At 37.3% G+C, this 19,938-nt stretch overlaps 1 protein-coding gene across 32 annotated transcripts in view; it reads left to right on the top strand.

The window, feature by feature from the left end:
- Positions 1 to 19,938, top strand: part of DLG1 (discs large MAGUK scaffold protein 1) — a 173,983-nt gene that overhangs the window by 115,242 nt on the left and 38,803 nt on the right. For all 32 annotated transcript variants that reach the window (XM_069792298.1, XM_069792291.1, XM_069792302.1 and 29 more), the window contains 4 exons: positions 2,060 to 2,204; positions 11,886 to 12,012; positions 14,258 to 14,414; positions 15,591 to 15,693. In XM_069792298.1, coding sequence (XP_069648399.1) covers positions 2,060 to 2,204; positions 11,886 to 12,012; positions 14,258 to 14,414; positions 15,591 to 15,693 — 532 coding nt within the window. The remainder of the gene's footprint in view (positions 1 to 2,059; positions 2,205 to 11,885; positions 12,013 to 14,257; positions 14,415 to 15,590; positions 15,694 to 19,938) is intronic.

Here is a 19,938-nt window from a genome sequence, read left to right as displayed (position 1 = left end):
CCAGAGCCAGGAATTTCTGAATGAATTTCTGAATTTTAAACTCAACTCTGATTGAGGGCTCCACCCTCCTATGTCTATCAGGCAATACCTGTAAGAGCTCTGAGTACATCTGTACTCAGAGTACGTGACAGCAGAGTGTGTGCTTTATTGCTCTTTGAACAGTAAGAAACTGACTCCAAATTTTTAGTGCAGAGTTTCCTATCTGTTAAAAGATTTTTTGGATAAGTTCGCCACTTAAATAAAGAGCTGGGAAAACTGAAGCTACTTAAAGAATTCTGGTATTATCCCTTTATCTAAAGAATCCTGCTTTTTTGAAGTATTAGGAATGAGATCTTGGTGTTAAAATGGATAGTTCCGTGAAACCAGCTCAAGACATGAGCAAATCCTTACGTGAGAACTGGGAGGAAAAAAAGAGAAAGAGAATATATTATTTTTACTATTAGCTGCACAATAACTATATACCTTCATATGCCATGCAAATTCACAAACCCCAAGATCCAGCTGCTTGATGACAATGCTGTCACATATTTGATGTTTTTAAGTTTTGAAATCTGCATCATGGGAAGTGTTTTGATTATAGGACCTCCCCAGAATGCGAGGGTACTGGAAAGCTTCCTTTTAATGGTGAACTGCTTTCCAGTGTTATAATTTGTCACCTGTACAAGAAAATTTCATGCTAACTTGCTTATATCATAAAATATATGGAAAGTTTTAATGAATTTTTGTTAGAAGTAGCAAACTTTTGCGACAGATTACTTTGTCCAGTATTACTTTATCCATTAAAAAAAATTGCCTGACAAAAGTAAATAAAGTAGTTTTGGATTAATATCAGATACTGTTTCAGGGATGCAAGGAGCATATACATTATGCTATTGGATATAGTAAATATAATGTCCTAATTTATTGTAGCTGTAATCATTCCCTCAGTTCATTAAGTTAGGAAAGAAGTGGGTAAAATGTCATCTATAATATCTTCTGATTAGCCAAATTTCATTTACTCAAAGCTTCAGTCGCTAATGTAGAGAGAAGCTCCCGTATTTTGCAGAATGTAACTTTCTGTCTGCATATTTAGGTTGTACTGCAATTACTAATGCACTGCAAAATGACTTTTCAGTCATCAGAGTGGTAGGAATTTAAATCTGTTTACAAAAAAATAATTCAGTAAGAGGCTTTTGGAAAACTTTTAGGAAACTTTTAGAAAACACTGATGGAAAGAATATATTTAAGCAGTAGAGTTTTTTCCCCTGCAGATAACAATTGACAAGGCCCAGTTGTTTTTACACAGGATATAAAGTTAAGTAATCAAACAAAGGAAGGTGTCTTTGGTCCCTCAGGTTCAGTGCAGTACAAGCCTTATTTCCCACGTTGTCTGGAATTATCTGCAGAAGTTACTTCCCTCATCAAAATATGGAAGAGAGGGTCAGCAACTCAATTTACTGTGGCTCTATATGAGATAATAATTGTTAAAGGATTTTTTTTTTTAAACTCAAGTGCTAGTGTTTCACCTTAGTAGCAATAGTTTAAAAAAATCTGTTGTCTGTAAAGTTAAACTACTTCTTATTACTTGGCATGTAAATCAGTCCTTTGGGATCTTCTCCAGTTTTGACACCTACTTTTGACCACTTGCAAGAATATGTTGTCCCACTATAATGTCTAGAACTTTTATGTCATGACAAGATCATGTAAGATTTATTCTTACTAGAAGAAAATTTCCTCTATTTAATGCTTGCAATAACACACTGTGTCAGTACTGTGATCGTGCATGCTTATGGCATTTTGAGTGTCATATTTGTCCTCTTAGTTTTCCAAAGTCATGTGTGCATTCTTTACAATGTTACGGTTAATACAGTTTATCGTAATCTTTTGAGGAAAGACTTGTCTGTCTTATATTTCACAGCACTAAAAAGCATCTCTTATATAACTTTTATATAACCGATCTTGTCTGTGGCAGATGAATCCTAATAAAGGCTCTCAATGCCAAAGTGCTCCAACAGCTTTCAGTGAATGTCCTATGAAACGGTACATACTTCTATGTTGAGAGGGTTTTTTTTCTCTTTAGGTGAACAGTGTTTGCTTAGAAGAAGTTACTCATGAAGAAGCAGTGACTGCCTTAAAAAACACATCTGACTTTGTTTATCTGAAAGTTGCAAAACCCACCAGCATGTTCATGAACGACAGCTATGCCCCTCCTGACATCACAAACTGTGAGTTCAGCTTATCTTTGTGAAGTAATTATTTTTTCCTTTAAGGCTTTAACATATCCCATTTTTAGTATTTTAAGAGTTTCAATCTTTTTAAAATTACAAGGTGTGAAAATCTGATATAAGAAAGTTGATGAATCAGGAAAACTATATGCTGAACAGAATAACATCCTATAGCTTGTGTACTGAAAAGACAGCAACAATGGGGCTCTTAGTGTGTTTCTGTGACTGATGTGGCCTAGTCGTAGTGACTCGATGTTTCTGATCACTTGCTGATGAGTGGAAGGAGAACACGTGGCTCATGCTCCTGGAGGCTGTGAAGAGTAACAAACAATGCACTGTGTAGATGGTCAGTATCCTGTGAACTGAGCAAAAGACAGTACTGTTTGAGGTAGAGGTTAGTAATGATTCTGACTTTTTTTTTTTTCCTGTTTTCGTGCTTTTTCATGAGCTGCACGTATTTGAATAAACTGGACTAGGAGGAGGGGGAGGTCTTGACCGCTGATGCCTGCCTGCAAATGTGTTGTGAAATTCCATGTTAACTTACTTGAAATCTTACTTCAGTTTTGACATAACTGTTGATAATTCAAATGGAAAACCAGTGAATGCTATATTGAAAATAGTTACAGGAGCTTCTTGTTGACATAAGGGTACTACTTACAGGAGTCTTTTTTAAGTCAAACATCCAAATCCAGAAAGTTCAGTGTTGAACTACAATGTAAAGAAAAATTTGAATTTAATGTATTGTTTCTTCAAGAGGGATATTACCATTTAGTGTTTGGACAAAGGGATGAGAATGATAGAACTGTATCTTTCAATACTCAATAGGTGGACTTTTCTGCATAACCAGTTTTACTCACCTTGTCACATAAAATGGTTCTGGGGGAGAGTTATTTTAGGTGGTTTTTTGTTTCCTGCTGTTAGATATGAGTAATTGATATGTAGCACTGATCTGTTCAGATACTATATGTGAAAAAGGATCACTTTTGGGCTAAAAAGCCACTGATGTAATCTAAAACAGTGTGTAAAGAACAAAAAAAGTGCAGCACAACAAAGGACTGAAGTACCTTATAAGCCCATAATTTATCGGTGACAGCTACAGTGTCTTTAAATCTATTTGTAAGCTTACTGAATTACAATTTGGAGCTAATTAGGTTTTATGTCTTCACTGTCTTATTAGAAGGGTGCTCTTGAAGGCTCCATTCTTTGACATAAAACTTAATTTTCAGCCTTCACTTATTCATCCCTAGTTTTACACTCAAATATATGGTTAGAGAGCAGCCATTTTCCCTTATGGTATCTCGTTTGTCCAATAATTCAACCTTTCCCACTGTTTCCTTGGAAGGCAGGCTTCTTTTTCTCTCTCCATGGTAGCTGACCTCTTCATATGTTTCACCTTGAATTCAGTTTTTCTGGAACAGAGGTAACCGAATTTGTATGTAGTGTTCTTCGTAGTGTTGCAGTAATGCAATTACACTGCTGTGGGTGGTGATGTGACAAACACAGAGGTATCTTATCTATTACTACTGTATCTTGACTCAATCATTGGGATATTTACTTTATGAATCTTTTGTGGGGTCAAAGGCAAAGCCTCAAGAAAGTTTGGGGAGAGGAAGGTAGAGAAGGAGCTCGTTCCTGATAATTTGGCCAATCCTAATAAATCAATGATACCCTCATATTGGCAAAAGTCATACTTAACTTTTGCTCAGTGCCTCTGATTATTAAAAAACAATTTGCAGTAAGGCTTCAATGGAAAAGAACAAAGCGCTGTAGCGATTTAGAGGACTGGTTATCTCTTTTGGGAGGAAAACTGAACTGAAACTGTTCACTTTGTGAGAGTGGAGGAAGGAACCTGTAGTAGGATTTGACAAACCTACTCCTTTATTAGGCAACCATAAAGGAATAGTTGGATATAAACGTAGATTTTCATTTTTGTCGTGGTTTAACCCCAGCCAGCAACTAAGCACCACGCAGCTGCTCGCTCACTCCCCCCCATCCAGTGGGATGGGGGAGAAAATCGGGAAAAGAAGTAAAACTCCTGGGTTGAGATAAGAACGGTTTAATAGAACAGAAAAGAAGAAACTAATAATGATAATGATAACACTAATAAAATGACAACAGTAGTAATAAAAGGATTGGAATGTACGAATGATGCGCAGGGCAATTGCTCACCACCCGCCGACCGACACCCAGCCAGTTCCCGAGCGGCGAATCCCTGCCCCCCACTTCCCGGTTCCTAAACTAGATGGGACGTCCCATGGTATGGAATACACTGTTGGCCAGTTTGGGTCAGGTGCCCTGGCTGGGCATGAGAAGCTGAAAAATCCTTGACTCTAGTCTAAACACTACTGAGCAACAACTGAAAACATCAGTGTTATCAACATTCTTCGCATACTGAACTCAAAACATAGCACCGTACCAGCTACTAGGAAGACAGTTAACTCTATCCCAGCTGAAACCAGGACAATTTTAAATTTTTATGTGCTTTGGTACTGTTCATTAAATGATACTTTGATGTTAAAAAGACTGTCTATAGACTCGAGAAGTTAAGAACAGAGATACCAAACTCAGCGCGGCTAATTCTCAATACTGTAGTTCAGTAGTTTGGTTTTAGGTAGGTGAGATCAGACTGCTGAGGGTCTTATTTGAAGCAGCAGTCATATTTCCTCTTTGACTACAAATTGACGTTCTCCTTTGGGTGATTATTTTGTTTTTATATTCACATTATCTGTACTAATATGTACTTTTAACGGAATATTTGCTCTAGCAGTATGCATAAGGACATGCAGTTGGCCCTCTTCTCATGCAGCGAATTAATTTCTCTCAAATGGTGGATGAGCTGGAGACTCAGTTCATAGAATTTAATTGCATCATAACATAAGAGCCATAAAAGAGACAGTGGTATCTTCAAGAATACCTTCTTACCATGTCTGTTTGCTCTTCAGGGAAGTTCTGTCAAGGGTAATCTCACACGATTGCCATGAGGATGTGCGCTGCCATCTGGCCTTGAGTCCTTAATTTCCCAGTATACATGACTTAGTCTCACATCCATTTTCTGGAGGTAAATGACCTGGCCACACATGTAGGCCCTCTTTTGTCCCATTACTGTCCTCCCTCCCAAGTTTCTCTTCATTTGGCTGCTCTCCCTGTAAGTGGGACTTGAGAGAGACAGTGGCATTCTGTGCAGCCCAGTATCCCGTCCTTTGTGTGAAATGGCACTTCTGTCCACTGAGAGGTGAAAAGCCAATCTCTTCAGCTGTCAAGCCCCTCAAGCTCCAGCAGCTTCTTATGCGAACCTTTCTCTTCCTGCTGAAGCATTTTGAAAAAATCACACGAGATTTCTTAGATTCCATGTGTTTGTCTTCTGTCCTTTGGTGACCTTTGATAAGGTTTGTGGGCTAAAGTGCTGTCTGGACTTCTGAGTGGATTTTCTGGGTTTTGTTTCATTTAGCTGCAGTTTTAACCTTCAGTTCTCTGTCTGAAGTTACTCTGGGTTTTTTTTACGCCGTTTCTGGTAGACTTTTGTCAACAGTTAATCAAAGAACATTCTTCTGCAAAGTGCTGGGTCCTTTGATGAAACTTCAGTCTGTTTCTTTTCCATACAACAGGACAGCCTTTCCTACCCAAGGCTTCACATGCTTGTATGTCTCTGTTGATCAAAGTGCAGCTGGCTGTTACTGCACCTGGCATGGAGACTCAGGATTTACTGCCTGAATTTTGCATACAAAATAGATCCAAAGGTCTTGCCTGAGGTGTTTAATGGCTTAATTCAAGGAAATCTGTTTAGTCTTTTGCTAAATCTTCGCCTATAAGAAGCAACTGCATATGGCTAAGATGCTGTTTTTCTAATACAGAGCAGAACAAAAGCTTTTTCAGTACCCCTCAATATTTTCACATTTACAATGAAAATTTCAAAGGGAGATACCAATCTCCTCAAGGGCTGTTGCTTCTTTATAAAGTAGTACTACAACTTTGCAACTAGGAAGCCTCCACTTTCTGTAGGGAGCTGCTCAATTAGAACTCATACCAAAAAGTGGTGGCTCCTGTGGATAGCAGTTTAGAAGCTGATGTTTTCAGGGCCACCATTTCAAGGTTTGTTTTTATCTTCGTTCTCATCTCAGAGGAGATGTCCAAAAGTGATGCTGCATTTAGCAGAGCAGTACCTGGCTCAGGAGCCTTAGGTTAGGGACTCTGAAGAGCTTTTCCCAGATGACAGAAATAAAGAGGTATTTTCTAGAATCACCTGGATTGTGAGTGAATGTTGAAACAGTTACCAGTCTTCTTTCTTAACCTACTCACCTGCAGCTGTTTTGAGACATGTATTTGCAATCCTCCTTTGTATTTCTGTCCATCAGAATCCTCTTATCCAGGTTCTTAGGAGTTCAGGCCCATCATAAAGGAGAAGTAATACGTACTATTACTTTCACTACTGAATCTCTTAAAATCCTCACAGATGCTGCCTATGGACATGTCCATTACAAATGATGTTAAGGTAGAAACTCTGTCTACTACCTGAGTATATACGTAGACTGCTCACTGCCCAGAACTCGCCTTTTTTTTCTTCTTTTTTTTTCTTTTTTAAAATTTGCATGGGTGTTTTTTAAACACTCATTTTATCAGAAACAACTAAAAGCACAGTGCATGGTACTTACCATCTTGGTATCTCTACTGTCTGCAGAACATACAGTAGATTGCTCACTGTGCTAACTTTTGTAAACATGATAATTCATTCAGAAGTCCAGACAACACCAAATTCAGAATTTGGTTGTCTTTAAGACTTTCTCTCTGGAACTGGTCTAGTTTAGTTATAGGGCTGCCTCACTTTCCCTGGTGATAGGGACTTAAAATGCAGAGCTAGGGATACTGAAGAACTGTTTGAGAACCAGGTTCACAAATTTCAGTATCTAGGTTTTCTGCAAAATCTGTTTTCTTTTAGAACTACTGTAGTAAGAGTACCAGCCACACAATAGTGTGGTCTGATGGCGGAAGAAATGGGACAAAGTAAGGTAGCATCCATATAGATAATTAAATCATTTGATATTGGATATTTCTTTGGGGTTAGTGTCTTTGAATTGAGGGACATTTGATCAAGAGGTTTCTGAGATTCTGAGATTCTGATCTATGGCAGTATTTATTGAGAAGAGTACAGATCCTGCCACTGCTGTGCACCTGGGGCTGAAAATTGACCTCTTATCATTTGATATTTATCAGAATGCATGAATGGCTTCTGGCTGCTTGTGGAGGAAGTTAATGTTGAAAATCTTGTTAAAGAAGTTGGGGCTGTGTGAGCATTTAGCAGGGAATGAATGTAGAAAAAACAGTTCATGTTGTGTCCTGTAGCTCTAGAGACTGGTATGTGCATGGGCAATGAAGGCTTGACCACAGCCCTTGACAGTCCGGAATAGTTGATTGCTATGCCTGTTCCTATTGCTTCTGTGAGATTTTTCTTTTAACCCTTGAGGTGTGGATTGTTAGTTTAAACAGTTACGTTACAGTGATCTCCGTTTTCTGACTCAAGAAGAATGCAATTATGTAAGATTGTTCTTTCTGAGCACATTGCCATTTGAATAATGTTCTCTTGTGTGGCATCCAGTCTCTGAGACACTGAAAGACGAGAACTTCCAGTATGGGAAACATGGAAATTCAACAAAAATAACTATGTTCATTGTATGCCAAGGAACAACAGCACTGTAGGTGGGATGGTCCTGTGGACTGATGCCACCCAGCTGACTAGCACCATTGGCAACTAAATTGATTTGTATATTTGATAATCATAGCTATTAGACTTCTGTAGTAGGGAATGTAAACTGCCTCAGTAATCTCTATATAAATGTTGGTCATTAAATGGTTCCTGGAACAAATGTCCAGTAACTTGTTGTTATTAATGCTTTTAAAGTTGTTTGGTTGAAATATTACTAAGAAGGTCTAGAGCTTGCTATTTAAAAACACCGACATTACCTGTACAGTGCGTATTGTAGAATATCAGAGACAGAAAAGTGTCTACACAGTTTTTGAGAGACAGAGGGCTTGCTTCCTATACAGGCCTCCTTTGAAGACATTATTCATGATGCATTTTTGAGTCCTAGTAAATTCTAAAGGTTTTTCCTTTTTGTGTGTGTGTGTGCATGTGTTGGTACGGTATTTCCACCCTGCATTGAGAAATAAAATACTGCAAGGTAGGGAATAATCAGTTTCCTCACTAGAGACATGCATGCCTTATCATTCTTTAAATGGCATAAACACAGGAAGGGAAGAATAGGTAATAACAGCAAATTACAATAAAGTTTTAATTTTATTTGCTACTTTAGAGATTGTACTTGTGATTGGCATCCTCAGTTTGCAGATAATACAGAAATAATAGGAAATCTTCCAATTTCTTTTTGTGTAGAACTGTGTTATGTCAAGGCGGGGGCGGATTTGGAACTGGAATGTCTCCTTAAGAGTCTTTGACTTTTCCTGTCAAAGCAAGTTCATTTTATGCATGTAATTTTCTGTTCATCCAAAACGCAGTTCCTTTATCAGTTACATCAGTAATAATATTTACTTGGAAACAGAAGTTTAGACCTGATTTAGAATTCAGTAAGTGATGGCTTGCCTTTTATTTCTATCATGTTCCTCATGAATATTAATATTCTTCAGGTATACTATCCAGCTACAACGATTTTAGGAAAGGTGCAGGCATGTTTTTTTGCAGGAACTCCATAGAGAGCCTTTTTATGCCTTGTACGTTTGCTTCCTTAGAGCTGAGAATATCAGCCTTGAGAAAGGACCTGACTTTTCTAAGCAAGTAGCGTGTGTAGAACTTTATAAACAATGTAGCCAGTGCTGACGTGGAACAGTCCACGGGTCTGAAATAAAACTTATATTGCTCAATAGCTGAGTTATGTGGTGAAAGAATACAAAATTTAAAAAATAAGAATATGTTACAGTGTTAGATGGTATGTGTGTTTCTGAACATGATGCAGTTAAAAGCTTTAGGAACCCTAAAAACAATAAAACTGTAAGTCAGTACTGTAAGTCAACGACCATAGAATTTGTTATGAAAAATCTGATTGCTTCCTATAAAATAGGCATCATTTATAGCTGCCACTGATTTGTTAAAAGCAACTGTAAATTCATTTTGTGAAATGAGGAAATTTAGTGCATGAACAGAATGTACAGACCTGCTATACTGTGCTACAGTTGTTTAGGGTTTTTTAATCAAAACCTGTTTTCCACTAATTGGAAAAGCACTCATAAAGTCTGCATTCCATTTTTTTGTGCTTTAGCTGTAAAATTTTCTGAGGAAAATCAAAATAACTATATTTATGTACACTAGTCATTTTTTAAAGTATCATTTGCTTTAAACAAAAAGTACATACAGTAACATGAAAATATTGTATTTTATTGTATTGTATTAAAATACAAGTGTTTGGGGTTTTTTTCCATTGAAAAGTAGATATTCCTGTATGGTTTGGTAATCATTGTGAAAATCTGTTGCCAAAACTCAAATGTGGCTAAAAAACAAGTTTTGAAATTGACAGTAAACTGTCCAAATCTGTAACCAGTGCATAGAAGCTAAATATTGTGCCAAGGCAGACAGAAAGAATTAAGTAGTGGGTTCTATAGTCTTCAAATCCTTGCAGGGAGCAGAACGATGAAGGTGCAATGTACATGTGTTACAGCTGTTCTAAAAAATGGTTTTAGGAGTTGTGTCTTGAACAACTCCTAATTATTAGGGAATTCTCAAATATGAATGCTTTTGTTGATCATTTGGTTTTAGCAAAAGCAGTGTTCTCTTTGCTGTAGACCTCATGAAGCTAACTTGAGGAAGCTTCCTTTTGTCTGTGTTGTAGAGGGGGACAGGCTACCTCTTGCACTCAGTTTTTGAACTTTGCTGAAACCACTTGTGAATCCAGAGTTGCAATTTCCAAAAGTTCTGCACAGTCCCAGACTAGAGCATGCAACTCGCTGAGGGCTGGTGTGTCTGAATAACATAACTTAATTACTTTATCAGCTAGTGCTTTTAAACTACCTAAGCTGTTAATAGTGGATTTTAATGCTTGCTGAAACACATTCTGGAAAAATGAAAGAGCTCTAGTACTGTGACAAAGCTTTAAAGAATAAGAAGCAGTCTGGCTAATCAGATATGATACCAGATGTTACATGCCAAGCATTAAGGTACTATAGGGGTTTCCTGTCTGGCTTGGTACCTCTTTTATTAAACCACTGATTGGGGTAAGACCATGTTGATGTGATACATACTCCACGTATGGAATTTGCTGCACACAGGTTTACTAGGAATCTAGAATGATACAGAATCAATCCAGCGCAGATTGGGTGGTTTGAAAGCTGGCTATTTAGCAAATCTATCATATAAAAATACTCTTGATGAAGTCCCTATATGATCCGAACATTCTGCCAGTGGTTTAAAAAGAAAAACAAAAAAGGAGAATATACAGGTCACTTCTGCAATCTATGTCATGTCTATTCAGTTAAAAAGCTTAGTGTAAATCCTGAAAGGTCAGGCACCACACCGGATACAGCAAGTGAATAAGAGCAGAGAAGTCTGGCAACTTTTAATAATGTTGCATCTGTCAGGTGTCCCCACCCTCCATGTTTCAGCCTCGAAGCTTGAAGCACCTACACCAGGAAAAAGATTTTCAATTGTAGAATATGCTTTGTAATAGGAGAGAGTGGTTATGACTACGCCTGGTGAACGGACACTTAAAATTGGTGTGTCTAACTTGGAAATATAATGCACCCTCTTGATTGTTTATTGGAAAAACTCTCCTGGAATTGTAGAATATTTTCAATCAATTGAAATCATTAAGATGCTAAATTTTTCTAGTATGTGTGTTGTGGTTCAGGTAAAACATATGCACTTCATGCACAGGATTCGGGGCCTGTTATGCAAGACGTTAGACTAAATCCTTTTAATACTCCTTTCTAATTTTAATCAACGAACCTGTGAATAAGGCAACTGACCCTTGCAGTACAGTTGAAATTTTTTGCACTAGCTTGTTTATTCCTCTCAGTAAATTGATGCCTCTTACCCTGAAGAGTAGGTTGTGGAATAATCCTACCTTTGTCTCCTGACGTGTGCTGTTGGCTGAGCACATACTAGCATCACTGCCAGCACCTTTGCTATTCAAGGTGGTTTTGTTCAGTGTCTAAGAAATGTAACATTCCTCCCTGTTCAGACCAATCAGAATGGCCTGGAGTATTCTGGAGATGCTAGGATGCTCTGCATCAAAGCATTGAAAAGAAAGAGGTAGGCAGCTTGACAGTTTGGCAGAAGTGTAACATCAAAATGTTCTATTTTTCACTGGTGCTCTGACGTAGTGATTTTAAGAAACTGAAATTGTTAATTGACTTCAGTCAAGTTAAAGACAACTTTAAAAACAGATAAATCTCCAGATTGTCCTCATGGGCTTCAGCTATCCACAGTGTCTGTTTCTAAAAAAGTGTTTTTTGAGACACAATCAAACTGAAAAATTTGCTTACTGACTTTAAGTGTGAGGAGACTGGGGAATGTGTAGATGTAACACAATATTTTAGAACTGTGATATTTATAATGTGTCATTTGAACTATTATATTTTGTTTTTAGAAGAGATCACTCCTATTTCAGTTCCTCCAGCTTTTTCCTTAATGCTTATTTTGCCTTTTTTTTCCTTTTTTTTTTTTTTTTCCCCTCTTTGAAGCTTATTCTCAGCCAGTAGATAACCATATCACTCCATCTGCCTACCTGGGACAGTCCCTGCCCCCAGCATCACCAGGGCGATATTCACCAATTCCCAAGGGAATGCTTGGAGATGATGAGATTACCAGGTAATGAATAACCAAAGCTACATGTCAAATTAGTTAACCAGGGAAGCTCGTAAGATCTGTTTGTGGGCAAAATACTAGCAAATACCATATTTTGTTTCAAGAAATAAATGTTAGTTTCTTAACACTTGTAAACATTGTTGTAAGGAGAAAACTAGATATATTTATATGTACACACATGTGGGCACACACACATGATTTATCAGTCCAGGAATGGCATTAAAATCAGAGTGCCCTGCCAAAGTGCTCCATGAGTTGACTGAGGTTTTTTACGATGGTAGTATGAGCAGACTAGAGATTATTTCTTATTTTAAAGCCAGCAATGTTTTTTGTTGTTGTTTTGCTTTTGTTTGTGAGGTGGTTTTTGTTTGTTTGTTTTTCTGTTCCTCCCCACCCCCTGACAAGGGTTTGATTTGATGGATTCCTAAATCCAGAAAGGCTAGAGAGCTCTTTAATCCTTTCGCATTAACAGACCATTCATTCCTTCACTGATTCAGTAGATTGCATTAATCTTTTGTTCATCATTGCTGATAAAGGGAAGCTCTTCTGATTATGTTACCCTTCTGTTCTGCAAGTGTAGGAATATTATACTGTATTTTCAGTATGTTGTTGCTGAATTCTGTGTCACAACATCTGATATGGATAATGTCACTCAGTTTCTGAGGCAGGGTCTACCCAGGATTGAAACTTAAGTGGTATAATAAGTTGGAGAATGAATTTTAGCGTATTGGAAGGTAGGATATGTCTTTGTAGTTATTTTTAACTTGGGGTTAGGTGGACATATAAGCCAAAGTGTTTCTGTCCTGCTGATAGCATTGCTGAACTTACAGTTTTATAGCTTTCCCTTAAAATTACTATAAAAGGAAGTTTTTAGATTTCTTTTGAAATGCAAGGGCTATTCAGAGAAGGCTTTGGGTGATTTTCTTTAAATTACCCCCCCCCCCCCCTTTCGTTCCCTCCATCCCAAAAAGAGGTTTAGAAATTTTGAGTAATATTTTAAAAGATACTGCATATTTATATTCTCTAACTGCAGCATTTTTGTTAATGTATTAGTGCGATCCAGAGCAATATACATAGGTTTTCACAATGTCATTTATTTGTAATAAAATAGAACTCTGAATAAATGAATATAATAGCTGACCGGATGAAATTTAAGAATTTGACACTAAGTTGATTTAAGAGCTAGTGCAAAAATGGAGTGATTTTTAAAGATCAGACTAAATGATATTTTTTTGTTTTGGAAAAATGCAGCTTCTTAGTTTATCACATAAATTAATAATTAATGTCTCCAAATACTTAAGAATGTCCATTAATTGTTCTTTAGTGCTCTCTAGTGATTTTTCAAATGCAATGCACAGTTGCTCTGCTTTATCAGAAATGTCTGTTTCTGAAATCATTTATGCTTTTCTTGTATTGGGTCAAGTAGCAGATTAGTAGATTTTTGGGAGGAGTGTTTCTGCATTAGAAGTTGACTGGCCTTGTCTCAACTTGATCAGTATTTCTTCTTTCCTCTCTTCATCCGAGTCAGGAGGGGATTCTATAAAAAGAATGCAACAACTTGGTTTAGATTTAACTTTTTCAAATTGCAGTTGCTGCAAATAAATTGCAAATGTATTTGAGAATACAAAAAAATTCTGATCTTTTTTTTTTTAAAAGGGCTTATGCATACTTCTTGAATTGTTCTTTGCTGTATTTATTGCTTGACCAACTGGAGTGAAATTAAAGCAGTAAGGGCATACTTTTCATTGTTGGTCTTTCCATTAGAATTTGTTCTTTAAGTTTCAGAAAGGCAAAAGAGTATTTTGTTGCTTGCTATTGCCATTAAATAGAATAAGACTGAGCTATATCGAGGCTCTTCAAATAGTCTGGAAAGTGTTAAGTAATAACACTTAGCACTGAATAGGATTGCAGCATAATAGGAATTTAGAATACATACATACTTATGGATTGTTCAGTTCACCTAACAACAGGAAGGGGATTTTGTGTTGCATCTAGAAGCAGAATTGAAAGCATACAAATAATGGAAGCTATTATTTGAAAGTCTAAGCTTTTTTGGGGGGGAGTGGGAAACGACGGGACTGGGGAGGTGCGGGTGGGACACAGGACACTGTTGCCTTAAGAAATGTGTAACTTCTGATACCTGAATTTTCAACACTACTTTTCTCAGAGAACTTAGCTTTTCTAATTGTTTATTTTACTTCTACTCATGTCTAGTGACGAAGATTTCGTATTCCTTTCTTTCATTCAGGGAGCCTAGAAAGGTCATCCTACATCGAGGATCAACAGGTCTTGGTTTCAACATTGTTGGAGGAGAAGATGGAGAAGGAATTTTCATCTCTTTCATCCTTGCAGGAGGGCCAGCTGACCTAAGTGGAGAGCTTAGGAAAGGAGATCGTATAATATCTGTAGGATTCCTTGCTTCTTTTACTTAAACAACAAAAGTTTTCCCCTCCCTGTATATTAATGCCAGTTAGTGATTTATAATCAAAGAATATAATTAACTGAGCTAAATTTGGGACAATGGAACAGATGCCAATATACTTCCAAAGTATCTTTGAGGACTTCAGTCTGCCTCAGTTTCTCATCTGTAACCTGATTAAAATAGCACTTTGCTATCTCAGAGCTATTCAGTGACAATATTCAGTGAAGACATTAATCTTAGTCTGGTAGCTGAGTGGGGGGTGTGTCTAAATTGAAAGAATGCAGGCTTTAGAAATAAGCCTTCTAATGAGATGGAGAGACTTGGCAGTAGTGTCTAAAATTGGGTGCTTTACTTCCTGGAATAACTGCTAAACTTCTTGTTACTCTTAAATAGATACATCTCATACTGAAGGGCGGCTTCTATATTAGTACTGAAGGTCATAAAGATTTTGTGTGTTTCTTTGTGAAATGACTTAATTTATGGAGAATCATGTCTTTGGACAATTGCATTGTAATTTGGTAGTTATTTAAGAGGAATTTTTTCCTCTTAAATTTTGGCTCTGCTGTTATTAAAATGCTGATATTAAAGTACATCTTTATTTTAGTTTGAACTATGAAAAATGCTTTTGGTCTAAACTGTGACACACATTCCTGCTTCAGTTTTTTTCTGACACTATTTTTAAATCTGCTGCATTGAAAACAAGGCTAGACCCATGGAGGGTGTGGTTTGTCACTGGAAGTTAAACATAATGGTCTGTAGGCATGCTTTGGCTAAGGAGATCCCTGAAGCCCTGTTGAAGAAAGGTGAGGTGAACCATCACAGAAAATAACATTCTCTATGTCTCCTTAAAAAGAAAGAAAAAGGTCTTAAACAATAAGAAAATTGACCTAGCAAATACAAATTCATTAAGTGATATATTATGACAATTACACTGTTTCTTAACAGAGGGGTATGTGTGAGAGAGCATTTATTGTCTTTGGATTTCAGTAAGGATCAGTAATCTTTGTATTAACTAGCTTGTAATATTGGAAACAGGGAAAACTCACATGGCATGGAAACTAGTTTGTGTCCAGTTAATTTTTTTTTTCATGAGTCTATGTTCTGTGATGATAAACACAAACATTTATTTTGATAAATTGTTTTTTTGTATTACTTGTAGGTAAATGGAGTAGATCTAAAAGCAGCAACCCATGAACAGGCAGCAGCAGCCCTGAAGAACGCAGGCCAAGCAGTAACGATTGTAGCTCAGTACCGTCCAGAAGGTAAGGGTTGCGTTATACATTCAGGTGCACTTCTACAATTTGAAACTCGGAGAAAGATAATCTACAATATCCTCTGACCCCTCTGACCCACCTAACCCCTCTTTTGAGGAGAGGAGAAGCAAATAATGCCATAGATATTGACATGTTCCTGTTAGCATAATTGCAAGTGACCAGATAGGAATATATGCAAGTGTTGGTGCCAGGGCTTGATATGTTTCTTGCTCTGATCATGTTCAGAATTTTGATTTCCTCAGTAAATGTTAACACTGTCATAACATGAAAATTAAGCCAGTAAATGCAGAACGTAGTAGAAATACCATGTTGTTACTTTTGTATTTCACGACTGTCTTCACCCATTAATATGGTGGTTTTATTTTCTTTAGTGGGAGGAGGATAAAAGACTAATTCCTTCTCTGTTGTGTTGATTCAGATGACCTAAGGAGACCATCAGGTTTTTCATTCCTCTGTTTCATACTGAGCTGGTATTTCTGTTTATCCAGCAATTTCTTCTGGTCCAGATTAGACTGCAGCTGATGCTGATTAATCATCCTTTTGTGTTCTGCAGAAGCCAAATAATACTACGTCATCACAATACACATACTTGTCCTCTTGTATTTTTACAGCACATTTCAAATGCCTTTGTCTATTTGAGACTTTAAAAAATTCATTAGTCTAAATTTATATGCTTACTTTGAGTCTGTAAACCCATATATTATTGTTTATATATATATAAGAAGACATTTTTGATGTCTTATTTTGAACTGTGATGATCAACAGCTTTCTCCAATTTTGCTAAATTGGATGGCCCATCACTAGATCTTCCTTGCATTGACTTGTCTGCTTAAACCTTTCCTTTAACAGTACTGGCAAGTATAACCATCTGTCAGGACTGGACATTGAGTAGGACTGCTGCCTTCATCTGAAATTGTTAGGTAGCTGGTTGCAGCACACTTTTCTTCATTTTTTATTTGTTCTTTTCTGTCATGTTGCTTTTATTCTGTCCTCCCCAAGATTTTGAAACACTAGCTTTCACATTCCCCTCCCCCCCCACCCCCATCAACATCATTTATCTCCACTGACCCAGGAACTCTGGCAGTAATAAGGCCAGCTGATTTGTTTGTGTCTGGTTCATGGTCAAATCCCTGTACCCAGGCCATGTTGTTAATGCCTGTATTGTCTTGAGAGGGCGTGCATCCTGTTCGCATGTTGAATCTTGTAGGTTGCTCTGTTCCAGGATTTGTTTTCTAGGAGTGCTCACTCTGAGACTTCCTTTTAGAAAGAATAGTAAGGTCAGCATTGGTTCTGGAATATTTGCTTTGGCTTTGTGTCAGAATTGTCAAATACTTCTGTGGATACATGTTTGGCCTATCCTCTGCTTAGCTCTTCAGTATTGTAACAGGTGGGTCAAATTATTACACCTTCTTGCTCCTTGCGTAGGGATCCCTCACCCTAGTGAAAAATGAAACTTGTGCTTTTATTTGCCCATGAGTTGCCCTTTTGAGGATCTGGCTACTTTTTTTTGTTCAAAGAGGGCATTCTTGGTCACTATTTTTTCTGCCAGGGACATACATTGCGATGTGGCTCCTAGTAGCAGAAGAAATGTTTCTCTGGTAGAATATATCCCAGGACACAAGCACTTTTTTTTTTCCTTGCCAAAAAATGTATCCAGACTTCATGAAAAAGCAGCAGTTTTTCAGTCTTCTCTTTCAGGGATTCAGGCTTTAAAACGGAAAAGAATCCCTTTGTATACTGAAAGTCAGAACTCTCTTTTCCTTTTAGAATAAGAGAACTAAGGATTTTGGATGATTCCTGCTCTTTCTGCATTGGAAATAACAGCTTTCTTCATTACCACTTGTCCAAGTAGATAACTTATTTTCCTGAAACATGTAGTGAGGTACTTGACTGACTGATGGGATTTTGAGTTGTTGCACAGAGATTCGCCCAGACCAACATGCACATACACTGCCTCTTAGAAATTTCTCAACAACTGTGACTTGTAGACTTCAAACCTAGAGCTGTACTCATTGCTTCATGATTACTGAAGCATTCAGAATAAGACTGTATGCAGTTGAGCTGTATTGAGAATGCTCTTCTCAAAGAATTATAGGGCCCATTTGAGAGGATGCATGTGGGAGATGTTGAATTATCCTAGATTATGGGCAAACATCTGACACATTAATCAAAGAAAGGAATTTTTTTTTTTTTTAAGATGTTTGGTCTGCATGACTGTCTGTCCGAAATAGTGCTTAAAATCTCCATTTGTAGTGAAGATGTTGGAAGTATGTTAGGGCTTACTCTACCCTTTTGAAGTATGCCATGAAGCAAAAGTGTAACTAGGAGATTGAGATCCATTGTAGTTTGGAGGCAAAGTATGAATTGACACATGGGCAACCTACCTCAGAGAGGTCTAGTTACTAATGTCTGACTTTGGTATCTCTGCTTGCCTTTTTCTTACTCCTTGTAAAAAAAGATTGAATGGAACTCCAGCTGTCAGCTTCTTTCAGGTCTGGTGTGGGGGGTAAATTGGATTAGATACTCACCATTTGTATCTTAGAGATTAGTAAAGAGAGTATTTCCTTAAAGGTTACCGTTTGTTTATCAGTCTGAGGTTTGACTTTCCAAATAGAAACTACCATCCATGTGACTGAGTGTACTAGATAACAGTGTATATGTTCTTTGATCATCTTTGTACTTCCTAAATTATAGCTGCGGATGGTCATCTTTTCCCCTCACTTGATTCATTTAAGTTGGGAAATTTTATATATATACACATATATGTATATATAATTATCTCCACTTTTTGTTTATGCCATTCAAAAAAAGGTTAACAAGTATTAAAATGAAGAGTTTGTAAAATCATTGTTTGTCATTGGTGTTTCTCAAATGTCTTCAAGAAGATGAAGAGCATCAGTTATAACTGCTTGTATTGCACATGGTTTTTATTTATATTTATAAATCCAGCAGGATTTTGTAAAAGATGCTGACAGCTAGGACAGATCAAGGAGATTCTAGACATCCATCAGGGTTCATTATAACTGGGTAAATAGATTCAGTATGATAGGAGCATTTGGAAGACACTTGGGACCAACTCACTCAACTCCCTGTAATCGTATATGACAGTTTGTATGTTCATAGATGTGGTGGGGAATGGTAATTCATGTTTTTACATCCTACCACATTAGCTCTATCAGAAATTCACCATTTGTATTTCTCCTCAGATTTTTGGGAAAAGAGGATTTTCTCAAGCAGTTCTCTCATAGGAGATACCAAGTAGGCTGTAGAAAAATGAATCTTTGGAAAATCAGGATGTTGTTCTTGTTTTCCTCTTCCTCTGTTTGGAAGCTTTTCCTTATTCCCCCACTTCTACTACAAATTTCCATCTCCTTTCAAGACATCATTCATGAATAAAAAGATATTTTGCTTTACTGTGAGTTCCACCAAAAATGAAGTACCATGACTTGCAGCAGTTTCAAAGAAAGTGATGTTGCTCCAGTACACAAAAGCATTTTGATGATCCATTTTCATTTGTAGAGGTTTCTGAGCCATTTCATTTTCCTGTTGCTCCCTGGCTCTGCAGAGACACCTCAGTGCCACACTGCCGTCTCCCTTCTTTAGGTTTTCTACAGTTGTGGGGTGGCAAGGAAAAATTGTGATATTAGTGTGGAAGAATGAGAGGAAGCTGTAGGCAATTTGCATATATATGTCTGTCTCCTGTGAGTGTGGATTCAGAGATGGTCAGAATTACGATCATGCTACATAGCTGGGATACAGGAACGTGACAGCCTCAGTGCTTGAAGAGAATGTAGTGAGGAGAGGAGCAGCAAGGGGGAAGTATAGGACTGTCCAGAGGTCCAGAGCCCTTGGAGGGCTCTCCCCTCACTTCACATTGATGTTTCCATTGTTACATCCATTCAAAGTAAAAGGTCCTGTGAAACATTCATGGGTGTTTTGAGGTTGACATAATAGTGTTACCTCAAATTTCAGAATTTCTGGAAGGTTAGGTTTTGCCATTCTGAAAAGGTACAAGGTGCCAGTAGGCTGCCATAACTGTATTAAAGCTGGAGTACATTTAAGTGTTTAAAAATAAGAAAAATAGCTAAAGAAATACATTAAAAGTATGAAAATATATTTGGATGAAATTAGATAGAAAATAATTTTGTGGATTAAATTTTTTTTGTTTGGTTTGGTTTTTTCTGTAGTTATATTCTGCTAGATCAGAACTGGGCAATTAAGTATATATATAAC

The sequence above is a fragment of the Haliaeetus albicilla genome, chromosome 9 (genome assembly GCF_947461875.1).
Source record: "Haliaeetus albicilla chromosome 9, bHalAlb1.1, whole genome shotgun sequence".
Classification (NCBI taxonomy): Eukaryota; Metazoa; Chordata; class Aves; order Accipitriformes; family Accipitridae; genus Haliaeetus; species Haliaeetus albicilla.
This window is presented reverse-complemented; position numbering and strand designations above follow the sequence as displayed.